Source organism: Parus major, chromosome 1 (genome assembly GCF_001522545.3).
Source record: "Parus major isolate Abel chromosome 1, Parus_major1.1, whole genome shotgun sequence".
Taxonomy (NCBI): domain Eukaryota; kingdom Metazoa; phylum Chordata; class Aves; order Passeriformes; family Paridae; genus Parus; species Parus major.
The window spans coordinates 4,178,984-4,203,612 of NC_031768.1; the positions used below are offsets into that span (position 1 = coordinate 4,178,984).

The window sequence follows — 24,629 nt, forward strand, 5'->3', positions numbered from 1 at the left end:
TTTATTTTATTTTATTTTAATTTAATTTATTTTAATTTATTTTATTATTTTTATTTTTTTAAGCACTGTCTAGCAGATTATTTTATGGAGGGTTTATTATGTGTGGGACAAAATAAGAAAAAGAATTAAGAGATGGTACAAGCTCAGGGGTGAGATGGGGTGGACTTCTACATCAACGTTGTAGAAGATGATGTGTGGCAACAGCTCCTGAGCAGGTAATGGGATGATTCCTATTTCTGGTCTCTGCATGGGGATAAAAACTTTTTCACTTTGTCATAGTTCACTGTGTGACATGCTCCAGCAAGCAGAGGAGAATTACAAGCCCTATTTTAAGTGGGTGCTTTGGGAGAAACCATGAAAGCACAGCAGGACAAGATTTTGAGTGGCACATGAATGTTACTGGTGTGGAATGGTTGTGTTCTTCACTGAGGACAAGAGAAAAGGGAAGAGAAAGGGGCGCCCTTGGGTCGAGTTAAAATCCCAGAGGAGGCATGAGGGCTTGTAGTTTCCATCATGAAAAGAGATATCATTGCTAAAAGAGAGTAGGTTTAGATTAGATGTTAGAAAAAAATGGTTCCCTGGCAGGGTGGGCAGGGGCTGGGATGGAATTGCCAGAGCAGCTGGGGCTGCCCCTGGATCCCTGGCAGTGCCCAAGGCCAGGCTGGACATTGGGAGCTCCTGGGACAGTGGGAGGTGGCCCTGCCATGGCAGGGCTGGCACTGGATGGGCTTTGTGGTCCTTTCCAGCCCAAACCACTCTGTGACTCTATGAATTCTTACAGAGCAGCTTCTTTGCTCTGCTGCCTTGTGAAGGAAACTATCAACTCTCATTATTCAGTTTTGACTGAACCCCAGAGTAAATGTAAGGCTGAATGAGATTCTTTACTGTATTTATGGTCCTATGTGCAAATCCTATTCCTTTTTTCCCCCCACTCCCTGTGCTTCAGCTGAAGCAGGAGTGAAGAGCCAAATACAATTTTGCAGTCTGGTTTCTTTACAGAATTGTGGAATAGTTAAAGCTGGGAAAAACCTTTCAGATCAAGTCCAACCATCAAGCCAGCACCACCACCATGTTCACCAATAAACTACATTCTCAAATGCCATATCCACATGGTTTTTTAACAGTTCTTGGGATGATGACTTTTCCACTTCCCTGATCAAGTGCTTTGCAACAATTTCCAAGGAAAATTTTTCCCTAATATCCAGCCTAAACCTACCCTGGTGCAGCTTGAGGCCATTCCCTCTCATCCTGTCACTTGTTATCTGTGAGAAAAGACTGACACCAACTCACTCCTTTCAAGTGCTTGTAGAAAGTTACCCTGTCCAGTGGTGGAACCTTATTGCTTGACCCAAAAGGATTGTTCACACCTGTGAACTTGGAAAAAACAAATGCAGTGGATTTTTCTGTGGACCAGTCTTTTCATGGGGATGAAGAATATCCCTAGTTCAGTGTGACAGGTTTGCAGGCAAGCACTAGGATTGCACACCTGGAAAAGGCTCTGGGTTCCAAATCATGCAGACACCTGCTTCAAAGGAATCCATTTGGCACTTTCAGCCTGTGGGATTTGTTTTGTATAATTTCCTGGAAGTTACCAAAACCTCCCAACCTCAAACAGGGAAGAGAAACTTCTACAAAGCCTGAGCAGGGCAGGAAAGAGACAACTTCTGTCCCAGCTAAGGGATACGAGAAACAAAACAAAAAAAATAAAAATGAATGATTGCTGCTCTCACTTTCCCTTGAAAATGTAAAGGAATTCACTTTCTGAATGTGTGGTGGGTAACTGCAAATTGTTTAATGCCAGGCAGTTAAATGAGGCATGAATAACAACCAGTCTAGTGTGGATGTGTCACATTGACATCACCTGCTGTACCAGGGCAGGTGCCTGAACCACAGACAGCCAAAGCTTTGCTGAGTGGGAAAAGGATAACACATCAACAGGCATTTTTTGGCTTATTCCTGATAGCAAAATACAACAATATTTAGCAATGGAAGGCTTAAAAATATTAAAGATGTAGTGGTAAGGTAAATTATTGAAGCTGCATGGCATGCAGTAAGTGCTATTTCATGCTGGTGCTGAATCAAGGGCTGGAAAGTTTAAGGGATCCTTGAAGTATTGACAAAGTGTTTGACTTCCAGTTGAAAGAAATCATTAGGACTGGGGATTTTTTTAGTGTCTCTACCCCTTCAGAGTAGAAAAAGTGTAAAATGCATGACCTCCGAGGCTTTGGCTTTCAGTGTTCGTGACTTTGAGTAAACACGTTTGGATTAGTTTCTTTTTATAACCACAAATTAATGGCATGTAGATAGTGTCAGATTCCCTCTGTGAGTTTGTCATGGCAGAGGTGGATGTTCCTGCCTTGCTTAAGGTAAAATAGGGATCTTTATGAGCCTCCTGTTAATAATAACAACACCATTTGCATATAGCAAATGCAGACAGCAAAATAATCTCCAGGTACTTTTCTAGGTGCAGATTTCATGTCCCACAGCTGTGGTTAAGGTGACCTTCAGGGCAAAGAAACAATTTAGTGCATTTGCTCTCAGTTTATGTTGTGTAGGTCTGAAATTGTACTTGGAAAGCATAAAAAAAACCAAAAAACCAAAACACTAAAAAATAATAATAAAAAAAGTCTTTGCTTCTTCCAAAAGCAAAAGGAAAGTAGTTTTTCATTGGTTTTAATGCTAATATCTGATCTAAACACACTTTATCAGTTTGAAGCCATTCCCTGGCTCCTGGCCCTGCAGCCCTTGGCAATTGTCTCTCTCCAGCTTTCCTGGGGCTCCTTCAGGCCCTGCAAGGCCACCCTGAGCTCAGCCCAAAGCTTCTCCTGGCCAGGCTGAACAATGGCAGCTGGGCCAGCCTTTCCTGCCAGCAGAGCTGCTCCATCCCTCTGCTCATCCTGGAGCCTCCTCTGGGCTCTCTCCAGCAGCTCCAGCTGCTCCCTGGGCTGGTCCCAGGGCTGGGGCAGCTCTGCAGGTGGGGTCTCACCTGAGCAGGGCTCAGGGACAGAATCACCTCTGCCCACGCTGCTCTGGATGCAGCCAAGGACACAATTGGCTTTCTGGGCTGCAAGGTGACATTTCCGAGGGCAGGTCCAACCTTGGAGCCACCAGCATCCCCAGGTCCTTCTCAGCAGGGCTGCTCTCCATGGCTGGGTAAGGATGGACAGCCCTGCTCCATGGCTCCTTCAGAGGCCACCTTGGGACTCTCCAGAGCTTTCCCAAAGCTGTCCCAGCTCTGGGAGCCCTCTGAGCGTGGAGTGGAGCAGTGGAGACACCATCAAAGTGGCTCTTAATGAGACGCGAGGGCACTGAGGAAAATTCAGAGCCGAAGGGCAACCGGGAGAGAAAGGGAACTCAGTAAGTTATACCCACCCCAAAATGAGCTGCTGATCACTGGAGCTATTGTGAGGACTACAATAAATCAGTGTCTGCCCCTGGATCTCATTATGCACAGAGATGTGGATGGAGAATGTCAGCATCAATGGCATCTGTCATGTGAGAGCTGCTGTGGCCGAGTGGGCTGGAGCTCTCATGGTCAGCCAGCTTTGTGCTTCCCCTCTTTCTTTGTGGGGGATATCTGTTTTCTCCTGGAAATCTTGATTTGCTCTGTCCTGTGGGTAGTAAATTTGCCCTTTCCCTCGATGGTTTGTGAATTCAGTGATGATAACATTGTTTTTAAGGTGTGGGGGTAAAATATCTTTCGTGTGTGTCATATTTAGTGATTTTTGGTTGGGTTTTTTTTTCCCTCCTCCGTGTATGGTGCCATGCATATCACAGAGGCTAAGGCAACACCTACATGTATTTATGCTGATCTATAGTGCCCATTGCTCAAACATCACAGACTGCCTGAAAGGCTAATTAATTCAAGCCCTCCAGCACCCCTTTGAGGCAAATTTTGTCGGTCCTGATAGATGCACATCTCTTTGTTGTTTATTTTTAATATGATTTCTATGCCAGAGAAGGGGGAGAAATGAATAGTTTGTACTTTGCTAGGTAGTTGAAAAAATGTTAGGCTTTTGCTATCATTGAAATGAAGTATGTAGCAAACTTTGGATTTTATTGCAGTGCCACAGAGGTTCTTATTTTCTTTTAAAGCCTCAGCTCCTAGAGCCAAGTGAACTTGTGGATGTCCTTTTGTTCTTAGATGTCTCTGTCTAGCTCATGTGGTTACAAAATAAATTTTAATGTATTGTCTTTGCTTAATCTAAAATCTGGGATGCAGCGAGGCACTTGGCTAAGGTTGTTGGTTTGTTTCTTTTTAGTCTTAAAATTTCTGCAAGATTAGGGCTGGGAATACCAATGACAGAGTGTGCCTCCAGTTCAGAAGAGATTCTCAGAAATTGCTGGTTGGTTTTGTGTTCTTGTTTAAATTTCAGAGTTCCTCAGTCCCATACTATATTAAAAGGGTGAAACTAGGGTAACCATCACCTCCCTCCTCCTCTATGAGCAAACTAAAGATGTTTTTAAACATTGACTCACACTTTTGGTCTATGCTCAGTCTTATTAGAGAAGGATTCAGCACATATTTTTCAAATGCTTTATCCTCCTTTGTGTTTACATTCATTTCTGAGCTCAGCCCTTTTTCTCCACTTCCTTTGTCAGCACCAAGCTTGTTTCCCTGATCAGGTTCTCTCTTGCCCTCCCCACATCCCCTTCCCTTTGTAGATCCCAAGCTACATCACATCTTAAGGAGTGATGGGGACTACCAAAGGGGCTGGTTTGAGCTGGCTTTAAGCCATGGGCAACCAGATCTTTATGTCTCACTCCCTCCTGCAGGAAAATTCTTAATTCTTTAACATTTTTCTGGGGAACAGGTGTTTTAAGCCAGTTTGAGACTGTGTTGTCACCAAAAGAGGGAATCAGCCTTTTCTGGTTTCCACTCCTGCCATACCCATTTGAGTAGCTGTTTGATATGGCACATTGCAATTTTTTCTTGGTATCTGGGGGTGAGGAACCTGATCTGATTTACATCCCAGCCCTGTGGCTTTGCCAGGGAGGCCTGGGAAGCATCCAGCCAAGAGCAGGGGAGAAGTGTGACCATTACTTTTGGTAGCAGCAGAATCTCTGACTGACTTCAATTTACCATTTAATGGCCCTTTACCTGATGCAGTTTCCAGGTGCCACTGAAAGAAGTGATCCTGCATGTGGCTGCAGCTTCCTTCAGCTCTGCCATCCTGCAGCTGTGATGGACCAGCCTGGTTACCTGAGCTAGATGGGGAAAGGACACGTCCTGCTTTGTCCATGTGAAAATTTTCAGCCTAAATCACCCTCCCAATTAACCAAACAAGTGGCCCCCTCTTAGACCACCTTTCAATGACGGTGCTAATCCTCATTTTTAAAGGTGGTAAAGGCTGTGGAAGGTTGCTGCTGCTCAGGATGAGCTGGGCATGGCTCCTGTTTTCCAGTCCAGGAGGCAGCTGTGTGCTTCTGCTTATTTCTGTCCAGACCTGCACTCAGCCCCTACTGTGAGATCTCACGAGCTCTAAGACAAACAGGGCTTTAAGCAGTCCATAATTCAGTCTGTGTCCTGGACAGGTTGCCAGCACTCATGGGTTGGGCCAAAAGAAATTTGAGATGATCAGAAATTCATCTGCTGTGCAAATGTGGGCTTAGGCCAAAAAGGAATTTGAGATGATCAGGAATTCATCTGCTGTGCAAATGTGGGCTTGGCGGGTTTTCCCCCTTCCAGGAACAGGACTATTTTAACTCATTTCAGCATGATCAGCTGTTTTGGATGGGCTGCAGCATCAATTTCCCCAAAAGTGACACTAAATTTATTACTCAGGGCACTGCTCACCATGATTTTAAAACTGGAGGCAGTTTAGACAAAAACTGCGATTCTGCGATTTTTTTGTTGTTGTTGTTTATTTGCTTAATTGGATATGCAAATCACCTCTCCTGTCTTTTCTCTTTTTGTTGCTTTTTTTTGGCAGTTAAATATTCTGGTTGACACTGGGAGCAGCAATTTTGCTGTAGCAGGTGTGCCTGATGCTGATGTCACATCCTACTTCAATCCTGAGCTGTAAGTACCTGTTCTGCACCCATGGTGGAAATTAGGGGGGGTCTTTTGATTCCTGGCTCCTCCATGCAAGACAGGATGATAAGGCAGCTCCTGGGGCTCCTGTGACATCCCATGGGAGTGGGATTTTGGTTGCTTGGTGGGAATTTTGGCAAAATCCTGCCTGACACCGTGAGCAGCCCCACTGATGGCAGCGCAGCTGAGCTCTGAGTGAACATCAGCAGCACTAATTAGAACTGAAGAAAAGAGAAGCTGATTACAGGGTAAAAATTGTTTGCAAAATCACACCAATTTCAGCCAATTTCTTACCTGAATAGACTTGCAAGGAATTAAAAGTTTCAATCTGCTTTGCCTTTGTTTGAAAACAAAAAATTAAAAGCCGGTAATTGTATCAGTTACTTGACATTTCATCCAGAAGCAAAATTACTTAGTCAAAACCTAATTTGTTGTTCAGTTTGGCCACAGGCCTCAATCAGTCAGGGATCTGGACAGACCCTGATGAATCTGGTTATTTATAAAATACAACTTGGTGGTTCTGGTGTTTGTTATGCACTAAATTTGTTGTGTTTAGCATAAGCTGACATTAATCACAGCTCAGCTTTGTCTGTCTGAATCACGCTTGCTCTTTTTCTTCCTTCCTTTCTGCCTTTCTCTAGTTTCAATTATTTCAGGTAAAATTCTCCAAAATGCGGTGTCTATCTTTAGCTGAAGCATATGGATAAAAATACTAAGAGTGCTGGGAAACTGGAGAGTATCACCTTTCTCACTACCTCATCTGTGTTTTAACATGGGGTTTTACACTTTTTTTCCAATCAGATGCACTGGGGATGGAGGGAAATCTGTTATTTCCATGCTGCTTACTAGAGTAGCCTCACCTCCTGTCTTATCTTTAGATGTTAATGAAGGTATTTCACATCATGCTGATATGATGTAGGTCTGGAAAATCGGGAATTTGCACTTGGTAGCTATTTCTGCACCACTGCAGGGTTTTCTGTGCCAGCCAGCTATCCCCTTCCATAGGCAGTGGCTAGAGAAAACTTAATTGCAAGAATTAAAAGCACAAGCATTCTTTCTCCCTTGCCTCCTAATTGATGTTATTGAGGCTGGAAGGACAAGGCCTCTCTCATTAGAAACAGCAACAGCAGAGGTTGTGTGTGGAGAAAGACAGACTGAACTCATGTGAAGGTTACAGCCTCTGATCAGTGTTCTCAGTGGATGCTGTGTTTTGAGAACTTTGATATAAGGCTAATAATGAAACCTTGAAGTGCAGGCCCTGAAGAGTTAGTTAAGGGTGCTTTGTGAAATTACTCAAAATCAAGTCATTACAGTCCAGAGCAATTGCAGCAAGAGTTTCTGGTTTGGTTTGCACTCCTGGAGTCCTGCAGCATGCTCAGAATGCAAATATTAGCAGACTCCTGGGTACACCACGCTTCTTCCATTTTAAATATTGTAACTACACTTAAATAAATAAATTGGAGGGATCCTGGCCCCAGTGAAATCAGGTAGATATTCAAAAAATGTTAGTTGCAGGAAAGCTCTGTGTGTCACACATCCCAAATGAGCTGGGGCTGTCACCAGAGCAGGTGAGCCATGGCTGAGCCCAGCCAAGTCCTGTGCACCCCCGAGGATGGAGAATCCATACTTTGTCCAGGCAGAGTGTTCCAGTGCCATGCCACAGTCTCCTGGGGAAGAAATATTCCCTGTTAATATTCCCTGTTAAATATTACCTGAACCTCAAAAAATGTGACTCGTGGCTGTGACAGTCAGCATGTCAGCTGCTCCCTTCAGTGCTGATCCATGCAAATCTGAGTGTGCAGTCTGTCCTTCACATAGGCTCTTGATGAAGACCTTCACAGAACCACGGAATTATTTAGGTTGGGAAAAACCTCCAAGACCATTGAGTCCAAGCTGTGACCACTCCCCACCTTGTCCCCGGCCCAGAGCACACCCAGGCCTTCCTTGGACACCTCCATCACCTCCCTGGGCAGCCTGTTCCAGTGTTTAACAAGCCTTCCCATGATGAAATTCCTCCTGGTGTCCAGCCTGAGCCCCTCTTAGCACAGCTTGATGCTGTGTCCTCTCGTCCTGTTGCTGTTGCATGGGAGAAGAGAGTGACTCTCACCTGGCTGCACCTTCCTGCCAGGGACTTGTCAAGAGTGAGAAAGTCTCTCCTGAGCCTCCTTTTCTCCAGGCTCTGGAACAGTTTTTCCTCTACTCACAACCCCTGGGGCTCTGTGCTTGTCACAAGGCCGTGGCTGTTTTGGAGCCAGGGCTGCAGCTCATCTTCAGCCCACACCAGGGATGATTTGTTCAGCCCCACATCCTCAGCTTCCAAATGGGAATGCCATGGGAGGTGGTGTCCAAAGCCTGACTGAAGCCAAGATGTGCCACAGGCACTGTTCTCTTCATCTGTGCATCCAGCTGTGATGCAGGAGGCAGTGAGATTGGTCAGGTGTGATGTGCCTGTGAAATTCCTCCTAGAGTGTCTGTGCCTGCACGACTGTCCTTCACCTGCTTGGAAACAGATTCCAGGAGGTTTTATTTGAGATTTTTCCTGGCTGGGGGTGAAGCCCAGTCACCTCTGCCTCCTTGGGTGCTGGTCTCTTTTTGAGACAGACTTTTCCCAGCAGTCAGAACACCTTCCCTGGCATTGTGGTTTAAACCCTGATGGCAACTCAGCCCCACACAGCCGCTCACTCACCCCTCCACCCTAACCCCAAACATTTCCCCCTCCTTCCCCCAGCTGTATATGCTGAGCATGGCACTGGGGTGTGGGATATCCCTGGGGTGTGGGATATCCCTGGGGTCAGCTGTCCTGGCTGTGTCCCCTCCCAAATCCTCGTGCACACCACGCCTGGCGCTAGCAGGGTGGGCTGAGAGGGAGAAAAGGCCTCAGCTCTGTGCAAGAGCTGCCCAGCAATGATAAAAACATCTCTGTGCTTCAAGTCTGTTTTCAGCACCAGAACACAGCCTGTGCTAGCTACTGTGAAGAAAATTAACTCTGTTCCCAGCCCAAAGCAGCGCACTGGGTTGTCATGATTTTGCAGGAATGGTAAACAGGGGCATTGATATCACATCAGCTGGATCTGTAAAATTACCCAAGAGCGACCTTTGCCCACGTGTAAATGAGAAAAACGACCTATGGGCACTTTTCTTCCTTCCTAGGAGGAACACTTAAGATTAGATAAAGGGGTTATCTCTCATCTGGTAATCACTCCTGCAGTTTTTCCCTATATTGTCATGGAGTGCTTCCGACGTCTTAAACTGCAAGTTGAAAACAAGGGGAAAGAAAGATTAGCAATTTGTTAAATTAATGGGTTATGAGTTATAGATGTGTGCTTATTAGAATATTCATGTTGTGTTGGAGAGAGTGATGGGTCTTAATTTCCTGATGCCACACTCTTAATTTAATTTTATTCATATGATCAAAATCAGAAATTGAATGCATGATTCTTTTTGGATTGAAATTGAGGGGGGTGCATGGGAAAGGCATTATCTTTGTTTCAAAGGACCCAGGGAGTGTGTTTTTCTGTAAGAGCCCTCCTGGAGCAACTCCAGAACTAACTTGTTAAATGATGTTGTGTATCATATAATCTATGTGATACAATCCTGCTGTTTAATTATCTGGCTCTTTTTGTGCAAAGCGAGTAAAGCTGTTACCACACACTCTTTCACAACCTGGGCTTTTGAGTGGCTCTGACAAACCTTTGCTGTGAAAAGTTCTGACTTTGCTGTGATAATCATGCTCTGTAAGTCACCACAATCTATGAGGTTTTGCAAAACGACCTGATTTGTCCTGAACTGAAAAGAAATCACGGTGTTTGCTTCTCATGCTGTTCAAAATAACAGGTAGTTTTGTTGAGTACTCTACTTATGATGAAAGAGCTACTTAAACAGACATATAAAGGGATTTTTACACTTGAACCCAAGTGATCAGTGATGGCTCTGCAGCAGTATGTAAATCTGACCTGCTCAGGGCTTTCAGTATTCAGGAGCAGTATTCAGTTTTATTTCAGTAAATAAATAAAGAGTACTACTGCCTCACCATCTGAAGGTTCAAAAGCAAGCTGCTCAGGAGTTGATCTTTCCAAGAGATATGGAGGTAATAGAAATACAGGCAATAAATTGAGGTAATACAATAAGTTATATAGCACCAAACAAAAGAAATCGCTGCTTTTGCAGTGTGATCCTGCAAGGTTGGTTGTGTGCACTGGACAGGTTGTGGTTTGGGGTGAATTATAAACTTTTTTGTGGAAGCCCTGCAGCTTAGATGAGACTTTCTTGGTTAGGAATCAATAATTTCTGCTGTATTTTTATGTTTGCTTTGTCTTAAAATTGTTTGGTGAGGCTGGTGTTACAGGGCTCCCTGCATTTGGTGGATTTGCTGTTGCCACGTTGAGCTTGCTGCAAAGGGATGGTGACACGAGAAATGAGATTTTGGTTGTGTTCTCTTCTGTGCTGTGGGCTGGTAATGAGGATTAGCTCTGCAAGAGAAAGTTACCCCATTGCTGGTTTTGCTCAGCTGGGGCTTGAGATCTGTTTGAGGTTTGAGTTTCTGGTGGCTGCTGTGGGGAGAAGATAGGAATGGGAAGGAGAGGGAGAAGGGAATAGGGTTACTACAGCACCATGATCTAGGAGCCCTTATTCCTTGCCTCTGGCTAAGATACACTTTGTCCTGCTGGAAGAGGTGAATTTTTTCTTTTCTCATCACAGCCAAAACAGCTTGTTTGTAATTTTCTTTTCTCTGCTGTGTGTTTGTTTTAAAACACTCAGCCCATGAATTACAAGTCTCTAGTTTTGACCTCCAAAGTTTTTTTCCTTTAGATCAGCGAGGTGGAAAGGTGAAAAAAACCCAGGTGGCTAATCACCTGCAAGAGAGGGCAGGAAGTGGTTTTACAGAACAGAATATAATTTACTGCAAGATCCCTTCCCACCTTACCAGTTTTGCTCCTTGAAGGAAGTAATAAAGTCTTTCTTCAATATGACATCTGTGAACTTTACAAATGAGATGAGTGCCTTCGTATCCATTTCTACAGGTGGGGAAGCTGAGGCACAAATGGTGAGGAAGGGACTTGCCTTGCATTTCCCCAGGAAAGGTCACCAGCTGTGCTGGAAAATGAATCCAGTCTTTCTGTGTCCCGGTCCACAGCTCAATCCATCAGGCTCTTCCTGCTTCTGGAAGAGGAGCTGGGTGCTGCTGCTGTTCTGGTCATGCACTGCTTGTATTTGCAGATTTGCTTCGCTTTATTCTCCCAGCGCTCAATTTTCTCTCTGATTTCAGATATTTCCTCTTCTGCTGCTCAGCCAGACACTTTTCTACATGAAGAACCCCTTTCATTTCCTGCCCCCCAGTTTCCCTCATGCTGCTAATTATTCAGGCTCTATTTTGATTTATAAAATGTACTGCCAGTGGCACTGAGGTGTTCTGAAGACCCTGCCTGAGCAGAGATGTTCCTTTGTGTTAAGTGTCATACAAATGCAGAATTACACAGGAGCAGTGGAAGTGATCAGATGCAGGTAATAACAGTATCTCTGGAATCCCCTGCATTTTGAAGTATTATCTTATGTATTTCTGCTGATTTAGATGTTAACCCTTGAAGGGCTAGGCCTTGGGAGTGTCAAGAGCTGCTTAGGGTTAGAGCCTGCCCCCCTCCCTTCCTCAGTGAGGAAGAGTCAGTTCCATGGTCCATATGGCCAAAGTGTCCCCCAGGAGAAAGTGTTTGAATTATGGCATTTCTCCACGTTGCCATCTGAAGGTTGTTCCTCACAATAACAAAAATCACCCCAAATTCATGCTGGTGAGCTCAGGCACAAAGGCCTGTGGAGCCACTTCATGTGTCTGCTAGATTAAAGCATCTACACCTGATAAACCCTTGCACTTTCTATTGCTCTACACACATGTAAAGATGCTGTTATAAATTTATTTTATGTTTTTTTTTTTTCCCCCTTTAATTTACTTTCCAAAAAGCTATGAAAAGTCTCTCGAGACAAACTGAGTGTGGTCATCTGCCTCTCCAAAAGGGGAAGCTGTGTGCCAAGGAGAGGACCCAGAGTAAATTGTGGGGGATCTAGAACTTTTGTAGCTGTTCAGTAGAGATGTGGGTGGGATATTACTACAATACTTATGGATTAGACATCTTTAAAATGAAAAATCTACTGAAGATTTTGCTAATGTTTTTGTTAAGCCTTTTTTAAACAGGGTTCACTTCCTTCCTTTGCTTGCCATACTCCACTGCTACTTTGCCATTGCTTCCCTGATCTAGAAAAACTTTGTTCCTTTCCTCCTCCAAGTCAGTAAATCATTTGTTAATAATATTAAATTCTACTTACTTCCTCACAGATAGGCCAAGCTGCAGATTTAGGAAACCTCTGTCTTACTGCTAATACTCACAATAATATTCCAATTTACTCAAAACTGATCTTTTAGGAATATTAATGAGGAATTAGTCTACAGCTATTCAGTTAGCTTGGCATTTCAATTTTAGATTTGAATTCAGCAGCTTTCCATTTTCTAGTGGCATTTATTAAATTCCTTTTCCAGTTAAAAGAGTGTTGCTCCTGTGGAGCAGTCTGAGTCAGGGACACTGCCCTAGGTGACATGATACCTTAGATTATTTATTTTATAAAGAAAACACATTGTGAAGGTTTGATTTATTGACGGCTTCTGGATAAAAATAAGACCTTGAGTTTTGTTTGTTTTTTTTAATTTCTGCTTTTTCCTGACTTTACAAGCAGTACGAATACATATTTTTCATACTTAATTATTTTTTTTCCCCTCTCTGGGCACAATTGAGCTTGAGTATATTCTGTTGTCTTGCACAGTAAATGAACAGTGGTGCCTCAGTGTGTCCTTTCCTTCTAAAGGTCGAGCACATACAGATCTCAAGGGGTTGAGGTGACAGTGAAGTACAGCCAAGGCAGCTGGACGGGAGTGCTGGGCACAGATGTCATCACCATGCCCAAGGGACTCTATGGCAGCTACACCATCAACATTGCCACCATCCTGGAGTCAGAGAACTTCTTCCTGCCAGGGGTTAAATGGCATGGGATCCTTGGTCTTGCCTACGATGCCTTAGCCAAGGTAAAGCATCCCTGCTCCTCTGTCTCCTCACAAGGACAGGAAACAGAAATGTTAGATTTCACCCTTCCAGCCACCCTTTCCTACAGATCTTCTCTCTTTGTTCCAGAAAGGATAAATGGGGTTGTGATGGTACCACAGTCCCATGTCAGGGGTTTGGCTTTTCTGCTGACAGAAATGCTGATTTAACTCCTCTGGAATGAATGAGCTTTTCCAGAGCTTGTAGAACCAGAGTGTGGTTGTGGGATGTGTGTGGAGGGAGGCTCTGAGGATAACTTCTCAAAACTGGTCCAAGGCAAAGCCCTTGGCAGTTCATTCTTGCACATTCTCCATTCATCAAGTAAAAGTTGAGGTGGATGGATAATTTCAGAACAAATATTAGCTACAGGATTTCCAGGAACATAGAACCAAGCACATCCTGCTCCTCTGCAGGCAAGAAATTCAGGTAGAAGATTCAATTAAAACCTGAAATTTACAGTCCACACTGTATAACCTTAAAATCTAAAACTGGAAACGTGATTGGAAAACTACAAAGTTACAATTTTCAACCTTCACATCCCAAAGTGAGTTCTACCTTGACAGAACAAACGATTCAGCAGTGCCTGACGAGTCTGCTTTATTCCAGAGCTGTGTGGGAGTTTTTATTGACTTCATGGGCTGTCAGTGGGAGGGGAAAAGGGAAGGGAAGGGAGGAGTTACAATTCAATAGTGTTGAAAAACTGAAAATCTTGACTTTAAAATCCTGCTTTTTTAACTATGGAAAGGTGTGAAAGGGAAGGTATGTTTGAGTGTTCTAAAAACACAAAGCCTTTTCCAAACAGAAATTATCGGTGAGGGTTTCTGCCTGAAACTGGTGTTTGGGTTTGGAAACTGCAATTGAAAATTACTCCCATGTTTTAGGGATTTGGTGGCAGCAGTGCTGACATGGGTCAAAAGTAAAAATGTTTTTAAAAACAGCAGAAACAGAAAAATGACAGATATTGGGGTTTTAATGGCTTATTATGTCTAGAACTTTCATCAGCTCCCTGTCAGAAATTCAATTTACTCATGAAAAGTGGTCTTGTTTGAATGATTTGCTGATTTCTGTGAAGAAACTTGCTAATGAACCCTGCAATTCTTTTTTTTTATTATTTTTTTTTCCCCTGTTTGTTTGTTTTGCTTTTCAAGCCCTCGAGTTCTGTGGAGACATTCTTTGATTCCCTCGTGAGGCAGGCAAAGATCCCCAACATTTTCTCCCTGCAGATGTGTGGTGCTGGACTCCCTGTTTCTGGAAGTGGTACCAACGGAGGTAGTCTTGTGGGTATCTGTCAATAGGAGAGGGAAGATGTATCTTTGTTCATCTCTCTCCCTCTTTTCTCTGACTATCCTGCTTCTGCCAAATTCAGTGTTTTAAATATATTTTCGTATTTTAAAGATGTTTTCTAATTTTTTAAAGGAAAGCTAAGCCCCTGGGCGAAATTTGAGTGTTATTTATTTTCATTCTGGATTCTTTTTTTTTTTTTTCTCTCTCAAGTTTGAGTAAACTTTTCATCTTTTAACAAAGAAAAACATGAATGTTGTGCTGTTTCCTCAGGGCAGATTCTGCTATATTTCTCAAACTGAGCAGTCCCTTATTCAGCTGATAAATTTGTTCAATCTCATCAAAATGCTACAGTAATTTATTTTTTTTACATGATGTGAAAAGGGGGAGAGGAATCAAGGGGCTTTTTCTTTTTTTTTTATTTTGTCAACAACATATTAAATGGGAAAATCTGTAGATCAGATCTCCTGCTTGCTTTTACTCTGGGAAGTCTTTCCATCATCTTTAGTGGGATCATGAATTGGCCCATGATGCTTCTGGAATTGGGAGATGGAATGACTGTTCCCAAATGATGCTGAAACATCTCAGCACAGGAGCTGATCACAAATACTTATTTTGAAGAGAATTCACATATTGTAAATGTTATTCATATAACTGAAGACCAAGAGAGAATTTTTTTTAGGTTTAATTCAGAGTCAGAAAGTCCACAAATGCTCCCAGCCATCCTCAGCCTAGGTTTTGATGGAAGATAACAGTGATGGCAGTGACAGGATGGGATTCCATTTTGGACATGTGCAAGAAAAACTGAAATGTTCTTGGACAGTATTAAAGCTTTTCTGATCTGATAAAGCAGATTTTTCACATGTAAGTTCATTATTCTGCCCCATTTTTATACATTAAATTTCTTCTAACCACTGAAGATACTGTTTTAATTTTAAACAGTGGAGTTTTCATAACAGAATCAGTGTGAGGTTCTAGGTGAAAATACTGATAATTTGGCCCAGCATGGGTATTCTGTTAAATGTCTAAATGTTTCATACTGCTCTATTATTGACAGAAAACTGGACAGTAAAATCCTAATAAATGATGTTAAATTAAACCCTGGATGCCCCTGAGTATCACAATTAAATATCCCCCTTTTTGTGTGCCCCAAAACCAAACAGGTTGGATTTTAAAGCGTGTGACTTCTTCCCTCCTTTCCCTTAGGTGCTGGGTGGAATTGAGCCGAGTCTGTACAGGGGGGAAATCTGGTACACACCCATCAAAGAGGAGTGGTACTACCAGGTTGAAATCCTCAAACTGGAGGTCGGGGGACAGAACCTGGAGCTGGACTGCAGAGAGGTATCTGTGTTCCTCTGGGAAATCCAGGTTTGCCTGAGGAAAAAGCCCCTCCTTGGTCAGTTTTGTCTTGGCAAGCAGATGTGCATGGCAGTCTCCTGAGAACTGAATTAAAGCAATTCTGGTCAAACAAAGGAAATGGGAGATTTTGGATTGGCCCCTGTGGAGCTGTCTGAGCTCACAACTCATGATGGCAGTGGACAGGTGTCACCCTGGGTTGCTTTCTAAAGATCTCATCCTAGGCTTCCTTTTTTATTTTATGTTTTTGCAATCAACTTTTGCTCTCTTATGGCTGGCAGTTATTATTCCTGATGGATAAGCCTTCTGTTTCTATTAGGAATAATGTTCTGCTGTATCTGGATCACTCTAATGAGACTGTGTTGTTGCAATTTTTATTCCAAAGCCATTTCATTTTTTTATTTTTTTTTTTTTGTGGAGGATATATGTGTATGTGTGTGTTTTACCTCTTTCTTAACTTTGCTTGTTGCTACTCCTGTTTTGGTTTTAGTTCTGTATTTTTTATGCCCCAATTTCTTTGGACATCCTAATTTCATTTTACTCTCATGCTCTTAGTTGGAGATCAATGGGATGTGATAAATTTAAAGTTATTATAGTTCATATAAATTAGCTGAAATTTGTTATTGCAATATTACATGTGCATAAATATTGTATTTCCATGCAAAATATTGAAATCATATTGCCATATCAATTATTTAAAATGAGTCACAGCATCTTTCAACTCAATAAGCAGAACAAGGTCTGTTTAAATGCTTCTATTGTGCTGTTAGGAAAGCAAAACCACTGATCCTTTAAAGTAAATGTTTGCTTTTCTTTCTTGCCTTAAAAAACAGTCAACATGTTTTTGAAGGGGAGCCTTCAGTGGTGTAATGCATGCTGTTGCCAGAAAACAACTCACTGAAAAATTCAGTGGTGTGTCAGGAAAGTTTCCTGTAATTGTTGCTCTTTTCTGAGCCAGGGGTTGCTTGCAGTGGTGCAGAAGGATCAAACCTTCCTGGATCAAAGGAGACCTTCCCACAGAAATCCAGAGGAAGAGCAGTAAAATCAGAGCAGCACAATTAAAGTTTGGCTGGTTAGGAGCTCGCAGAGGATGCGTGATTCACTCTGGGATGAGGAGCTGTGTGCCCTCTCTCCTCTCTGCTGTTTTCTAGGAAATGGAACACTTTTTTCACAGCCTTCACCAGGGACTGCTCCTTTCCTTGCCAGGGAGAATTTCCTTGCTTCAATGCTGGGAATGTGCCCGGAGCTCCACCACAGCTGTGGCCCTGAGCCTGGCAGCCAGGGCTGGGAGAAGTCCTGCCAGCAGTGCACTTTGCACTGGTAAATATCAACCAGGAAAGCCAAGAAGGCAAAACCTTGGTGCTCAGCCCTTGTGTGAGCAATCCCACTACTCCCAGATTTTTGCACAGGTTTACATCCATGGCCAACCCTTTAAACTCCATTTTTTTCTCCAAGGGTGGCATTCCAGGCTGCCAGTGATTGCATATTTTGTGGTACAGATCTGTTAAAATGGACTCCAAAATGCCTTGGCATTTCTTTCCACTCTTAACAAGTATTATTTATTGTAGTAAATAGTTTCCAGTTTGCTTTTCTCTCAGCTCTGTGTGGCAGCCCCATAGCAGCTCTTCCAAAAAGAAATGTGGAAATAACTGTCAGAGTTAGTTTTTCTTACTTTTTTTGGTGGGTTTTATTTTTGTAAAGGGACTCCATGTGACTTGATAACATCTAAACCAGTGTATTTTAAATTCACTTGCTGTTTGACCTCTTCCTAAGTAGCTTAGGCTGTATATCATCCTGTGTCTTATGATTATGCCATAAACATGTCACAGTTCAGTTATATTAATCCTGCTGCCTAAGCTGGCAGCAAAAGTAGTTAATGCAAATAGCTGCCACTGCTACTTGCATTTTTTTATCCCTGCAGTTAATCATAGTTTTTAAAAAGTTCATGAAAAAAGATTTACCCTTTAAAAAGATTATACCTAATTTACCGTACCTGAAATTTGATGAAATCTCTTCATTTTAGGGTTGAATTTTTAGTAATAAGAGAGCTGTTTGCTATGGGTTTTGTTATATTTTTTAGGGCAGATTTTAGGGCAGCAAGACTGAAAACTTCAAGTTTCTTGCTTTTTTGTGTGTTTAAGGGCTTTTCAGCAGTCAAGGGATAACAGTGTGGCATTTATACTCTTGAGCCAGTACAGACAAGTAATAAGGCCTAATTTTTTCTGGTTATCCTTATATTAAATATGCCAGCCATTAAAACAGGCTCTGTGTTTAAATTAGAGTTGTACCCATGCTAGCAGAGACCTTGATTCAGGGCTTGGAAGCAGCATCAGAGTGTTTAACACCTCTCTACTGAATATTAAAGTGCTGAGAGGGGCCAGACATCACTTTTTTACAGCAGTGGGACCATTTGCACCAGCTGTGGTGACACAGTAATTTCCTGACCGGTGCAGATAAACCCACTCTTGTGTCTAGGCTGATGGTATCTTGCTTTTTTTCTTTTTTTTGCTCTCAAATTTCACTGGAATTGAAGCTGTCAGCTGGAGAGAGCTGCTGACAAGTTATGATATGCAGTTCTGGGAAGGCAGCTGCCAAAAAGGAGCAGCTTTGTTCTGGTTAGGAGACAGTGGGATCTGCCTCACAGTAACTACAGCGTACAACTTCTCTTTTTTTCCCTCCCCTGCCCAGTACAATGCTGATAAAGCCATAGTAGACAGTGGAACCACTCTCCTTCGACTGCCAGAGAAAGTCTTCAGTGCCGTGGTGCAGGCAATAGCTCGCACGTCCCTGGTAAGAAAATGCCATGAAACCTGCTCAAAAAAATGTGAAATTCCTTTTCACAGGGATCACAGGGTCTTTGAAAGGAGTGTCATCGCTGCTGCCTGCCTGCAAGTCGTGGGTTTTTCACCTGAGGGGAGCAGAACCTTCCCTGGTCTAGCCCAGTTAATAAAGGAGAAATGACTGATGGCCTTTGATGGAAAGGAAGAAGTGGAAAAAAAAAAAAGAAATAAGAAGAGGGAAAAGGTGGGGGGGGCACAAGTGCAGACAAGAAATGTGTGTGTGGAAATGCATCAGAAATAGGGGAGAGACAGAGTATTTTATTCTAAGTGTTTCAGAAACATGGACATAATCCCTGTTGCTCTGATTCAAAGCATTGGGAGTGCAAAAATCAGTCATTCCATTCAAAACAGAGTGTTTATAAAGTAGGAGAACCTGCTGCTGCAAGCAGTTCTTTTCCAAGTATAATTCTTAGTGCTGTCTAGAATAAATGCCATTCATTAGGATTATTCATATCAATAAAGCTGCTTTTGACCTTCATTATTGAATTATTTATGTTCAAAAGCATCTTTCTTTGGAAACAGAGTGGGCTTTAGAATTAGGGCATGGGGATGGTGGAGTTCTCTGTGTGTGGAGTGGCTGAAGCAGCATTTTCTGGTTAATAAAAACTATTCATAAATTTCTGTTCAATACAAGGAACAGCACCAAGAAGGTTAAAGAGAATAAACACCAGCTATTTCAGTGTGAACAAACTGGATATTTTTGTCATGGACTCACAATCAGACAGTGGTTGTTGATGCAAATCACAGGAAACACAGTAAGCAGCTGCCCCAAAGACAGAGTGTTTGCCTGTGTGCTGATAATTCAAGATTGAGATCCTTTTTTCCCACTTGATCGAGAGCAGAAATTTGGCATGAAGTGTTCTTCACTGCCTGCAGATGTCCAGTATCTGAAATAAATGTACCAGTTACGAGTTCTTCTCTTTGCACAGCACTTAAGTGTTGGCTGGAACAATTTCAGTGCATGTGGGGGAGAACTGAAAGAAGCCACTCCAAGAGCTCTTGTAAGGTCACCCTGTGGGTGAGGAACCCTCGTGGGAAGTGGGTCACAGTGGTCCACACTCCCCTCTGATGTTGGCCAGGACATTTGAACTGGGGCCCTCCACCTGACAAGGAAACAGTGGACAGATCTATAAAGTATTAAAATAAAATAAAATGGAACCATTCGCTCTGTTTAATGTTTATTTTCTGTTCCTGTTAAAAATTAAGAAAGTAGCTTTTTTTCTGAGTTCTTCTTAATGTCAAGGACCTTCTTGCTTTACCCCTTTCCCTCCACACACCCCAGAATTTACTTTGACAAAGGAGATTGTCTGCCAAATAAGAAAGTAGTTACAGGGTGCAAGGATGGGATTCCAGCTGTGTAGGAGCAATGTCAGGAAAATGGGTATTTTCAGCAATTGCACTGCAGCTCTGTGCTTCTGGCAGGAGATGTACCACTGGAAAAGAAAAAAAAAATCATCTTCTGTAGTCAGACACACTTTTCTGACCACAGGTGAGCCAGGTTAACAAGTGCCTGCTCCTCACTGCTCATCCTGCTTGTTATGAGCACCCCAGCCAGGTGTTATTTCCCCCTCAGATATGCTGGGATAAGTGTGTGTGACATATTTCTTTATTCAGCTCAGTTAAAAAACAAGGCTGTGAGCTCTCTGTGCTCTTTAGTGGTGCAGATGGTTTTTAAAACTTACATTATTTGGGCTGAAGTCTCTCAGGGAGCAGCAGTTTCGATGCAGTTTGGTGTTGAAGGGTGGTGATTTTGGCAGGTGGGCAGAGATGAGCCAGGGAAGGGGGGCACCAACTACACCTCACTGAGCTGAAGTCAGGATAGCAGTAATACAATGTTAAGTTAAAAAGTTGAATGAAGGAAGGCTTATATAATCATAAAGTCTTTATTTTAATAGCCTTTAGGCTATCATGCACTCAAATCTCCCACATGCATTGCACAGAATTAAGGGAGAGAAATGCAATGCATTAAGCAGTCTTTCTGGGAAATTAAAGCAAGCACTTAGAGCACTTTATGGGCTTGGCCTGACCTGGCTGGGTGGTATCTTGCAATTTTTCTCAGATCTGCTTTTCAAGACAAAATGGAAAGGGAGGAGAAGTGTATTTCTCAGCAGGTTTGGCCTGGGAATTCGCTGTGAGGGAAGAGTGTTCTGCCCCGTGCCAAGGGAGGCACTTCAGCATCAGCTGAGAGTTAAGGGTAAAAGGTCTGTTAGTGGTGGTAAATCTCCTTGTTCACATGAGTCTGTGCTTGCTGAGGCCCAAGAGCAGAGCAGAAATCACTTGGAAATGTGAAGGATCTCTGTGCAGCCCTGACAAAGGCTTCACTGGCAAGTGTGAGGCGAGGGCTGAGCGCCTGCCACCTGTAAAATGCCATATTTTAATGAATGAGCTGATGCTTACAGAACAATCCATACCACAGATAAATACAAATGAGGAGAGTGCAGAGGCTGGATTCCATCTTTTCCCTTCACCCAGATGGGAAGCTCTGGCTGTGCAGCCTCAGACCAAGCTCTCCCTTGACTGCTGCTTGGTGAGGGAACAAGAACCAGCCAAAGTAATGCAGTAAAACGAGGAAGGGCTTTGCTCAGATCTGGCAGCAGGTCACCTTCAGGGAGCAGGAACATTGAGCAAGATGTTTGTCTTAGCCAAACAAGCTCTGTAGAGGTGTGCTTTTAGTTTTGTTCGTTCCATGGATATATTACAAAGTACTGATAACCAGTTTTATTTCAAAAGCATGTCAGGTTGTACTGGCAGGGAGTGACAGGGCAGCAGAAGAGACAGAGGGATGTGTTTCTTTCCATTCCAACAAACATTGAGTGCCAGGAGATTTTTGGCTTAGCCCTTGCCTTCAAAACTCTGAAGCTGAGTGAGAAGCTGTAGGTGCACGAGGAAGGGAGGTGACCTCATTGTCTCATATATTCACGTGGTTTGCATTTTGGTTTGTGGTTTTTATAAAATGGAAAATGCTGCTTCAAAACATTGGTGAGAGGAGGGAGGGAGGCAGTAAAATCCCGTTGTGGAAGTGATTGCTCAGGGAGGCCACGTGTCCTCACTGCAGTAGAGGAAATAACGAGACAAAAATGGGGAGGGAAGGGAGAGTTAAACTTGTTTTTGCCTCTTCCCCATTCTCCAGATCATGGTTTTGGGCACTGGGGTTTGGGGTTTTGCTTTGGTCCTTAAAAAAGCAGCTCAGGTTTGTGTTCTTGAATTTCTCCATGGAAATGAAAAAAGTATTGAATAGTGGTGGTGATCACTCACAAAAATCTATCAAAATGTCTGTAATGTCTGAGTATAATTTTGTTTGGTCGGTTTGTTTTACAGATACAAGAATTCTCTTCTGGTTTCTGGACTGGTTCACAGCTTGCATGCTGGGATAGAACTGAAAAACCCTGGTCCTTGTTTCCCAAACTCTCCATTTACCTGAGGGATGAAAACTCCAGTAGGTCGTTTCGGATCTCTATCCTACCACAGGTCTCAACCTTCTTTGTTTATTCATCTGTGCATTTATTTTTACTATTTTAAAGCACATGCTCTTAAAAATAGGAGCTGTTTTTATCAGTAATAGGGTTATTATTATTATTATTATTAGGGCTTATAGCATGCAAGGAAAACCTTTTTTAATCAAATTTTAAAAATCAATTTTTAAACAGGGAAAATCACAAATTTGTCAAAGCTAAAAGCAAAAAAAGAAAGGGACCAAGAACAGTTTCTCTCTCAGTGTAGTTCATCTAGTTGGGAATTATTTTTTTAAAATTTTTCAGGGAAAACAGGCAAGGTTTTGTTTTGTTTTCATGAGCTTTGGCCACATCAGATGTCAATACAGAATGTCTCTGCATGTTTTGATCTTCTCATTTTGGGAAGGGAATTGATTTGTTTCTCGTGGCATTTTGAGTTGGAGCACTTCTTCTGAATATGAAAATCTTGGCAATGACCCTTTGTGAGCTCTTCACCAGTTTCTGTAACTCGCCTGCTTTATCTTTTATTAATATTCCATCCTAACTTTCAGAATATAATATGCCACTTTTGTTTTTCTTCTCTGCCTTCTCCTCCCAGTAGAAGTTGCAGTAGAGGCTGGTATCCTCTAACATTACTAATACATTCTTTTACCTCAAGGGACAGGCAGGAGAAAAGGAAAGAATGAACCTATTAAGTACATTTTAACTTGAAATATAGTAAAGCCTTATGATAAGCTTTTTCTCTATTGATCATGTAGCTTGGCAATCATTCATCTTCCCCCAGGAGACAGGGGGTGAAATGTGCCTTGAATTTATAAAATCAAGAACCTTGCAGCTGACACTGAATGCTCTCTGAATCAACTCCATCCTAATAATTTTTTTAATGACTAAATTTTTCTTTAATTTGAGTTAATCTCCCAATTTCTTCCTCAGCCATCCTTCCCTTATGGAAAATAAGGTGAAAAGTGAGAATCTCGAGAATTTGCTGTTGACCTGCATGTAGTGACTGACTGTGTTCAAATTTATTTTAGAATCCACTTTACCTCTTACCTGCCTGTTAGCTTTGACCAGTTTTAAATCATGTACAAAAATCTGTTTGCCCCTATCCATTCTCCATTTCCAGTGGAATTTGCGTGCCTGAACTATAAAAATGAAAAATTCTGAACTTCCACCTGCTGTGAGGTGTTGCTTTTTACACTCTGGCTTCCTTTTTTTTTATTTTTTTAATTTTTTCTTTTCTTTTCTTTTTAACAGCTTTATATTCAACCCATCCTTGTGATAGGAGATAATTTGCAGTGCTACCGATTCGGCATCTCCTCCTCCACAAATGCTCTGGTCATCGGTGCTACAGTCATGGAAGGATTTTATGTCATCTTTGACAGAGCCCAGAGGAGAGTGGGCTTTGCAGTGAGTCCCTGTGCAGGTAAGAGAAAAATCTCTCAGGATTTGGGGAGTGAGGGAAACTCAGAGAAACACCTTTGCCACTTACCTGTTGGTGTGATTACTCCCACAGTGTGAAGGGTGTATTTCAAAGAAATTCCAAGCTATTCACATTCCAAAGGAAGATTTAAAAATAAAAAATAAAAAAAAAAAATAAAAGAAAACCCAAAACTGTATTGCAGCATCTTTTGGCATGCAGTGAATCAGCCTCAGCTCAGGGTATGTGTGCTGGGTTCTTCCCTCTCACAGGGAAGATCTTTCTGGGACATCTGTCTGTGTGTGCAGTTTCCCCAACTGCTACATCAGATGAGTCCCTGTTTCTAACCCAGCTTCCTTCTGGGCTGGTTCCTGCTCTGACTTGTGCATAAATGGATTCTTCAGCCAACTCTTGCAGTGTGAAGTGCCTTACTCACACTTTGCTCTTAATTGAGCCTGTTCAGCCCCTCAGAAATTTGCAGAGAATGAGCTGAGGTGAAAATGGGACTCACATTAAGTGACTCACATTAGTGTTTGTGTTAATTCTAAACAATTACTTTTCTCATCATAAGCAGAAAGCCATTAATGTATTAACTAGCTGCTGAGGAGATGTGAAAAAGCTCATCATTTCTGGCTGCTTTTCCTGTGCTGCTTAGCTTTTATTTCTCTTTTCTCACCAAAAGCGTAGCTAAAACCCAAAAGCTTTGGTGTTTCCTCTCCTTGTTCAGACATTGCTTTGACCTTTGACATTGCAAAAACCTCCACGTGGAAGAGGAGGGAAGGATGTGCACCCATATCCAGGTCTCTGTCCTGAAAAACATTGTCTCACCTGAGGTTTGCATGAGAAAAGGACTGGAACTGGCAGTGTTTCTGCAATGTAAATGAATGTAAAGGTAATTAGGACTGGAGTGCTTAATGCAGTCATAGAGGTGAAAAACAGAGATACTGCTGGTTGAGTTGTTGCTTTAGGGCAGTTTTAAAGCTTTTTTATATTTTTTATTTTTTTTTAATCTCTCCATTGTTAAGAAGCTGAGACTTGTCAGCTTTGAGCTCGCTCCCACAGGAAATCTGGATATTGATACAAGCTGGTTTATGGACACTCCTGTGAGGTGGCACACAGTGATGAAAATCACATTTTGAATGCACCTGGCAGGAGAGTGTAACTGGA

General features: G+C 42.5%; 1 protein-coding gene across 1 annotated transcript in view; it reads left to right on the forward strand.

Annotated features, from left to right (window-relative positions):
• The window catches only part of BACE2 (beta-secretase 2), a 51,126-nt gene that overhangs the window by 16,193 nt on the left and 10,304 nt on the right, over positions 1-24,629 (forward strand). The window contains exons 2-8 of the mRNA XM_015646117.3: positions 5,934-6,022; positions 12,884-13,100; positions 14,265-14,393; positions 15,604-15,738; positions 18,442-18,543; positions 21,912-22,061; positions 23,300-23,468. Of these exons, the coding sequence (XP_015501603.1) occupies positions 5,934-6,022; positions 12,884-13,100; positions 14,265-14,393; positions 15,604-15,738; positions 18,442-18,543; positions 21,912-22,061; positions 23,300-23,468 (991 nt within the window). The remainder of the gene's footprint in view (positions 1-5,933; positions 6,023-12,883; positions 13,101-14,264; positions 14,394-15,603; positions 15,739-18,441; positions 18,544-21,911; positions 22,062-23,299; positions 23,469-24,629) is intronic.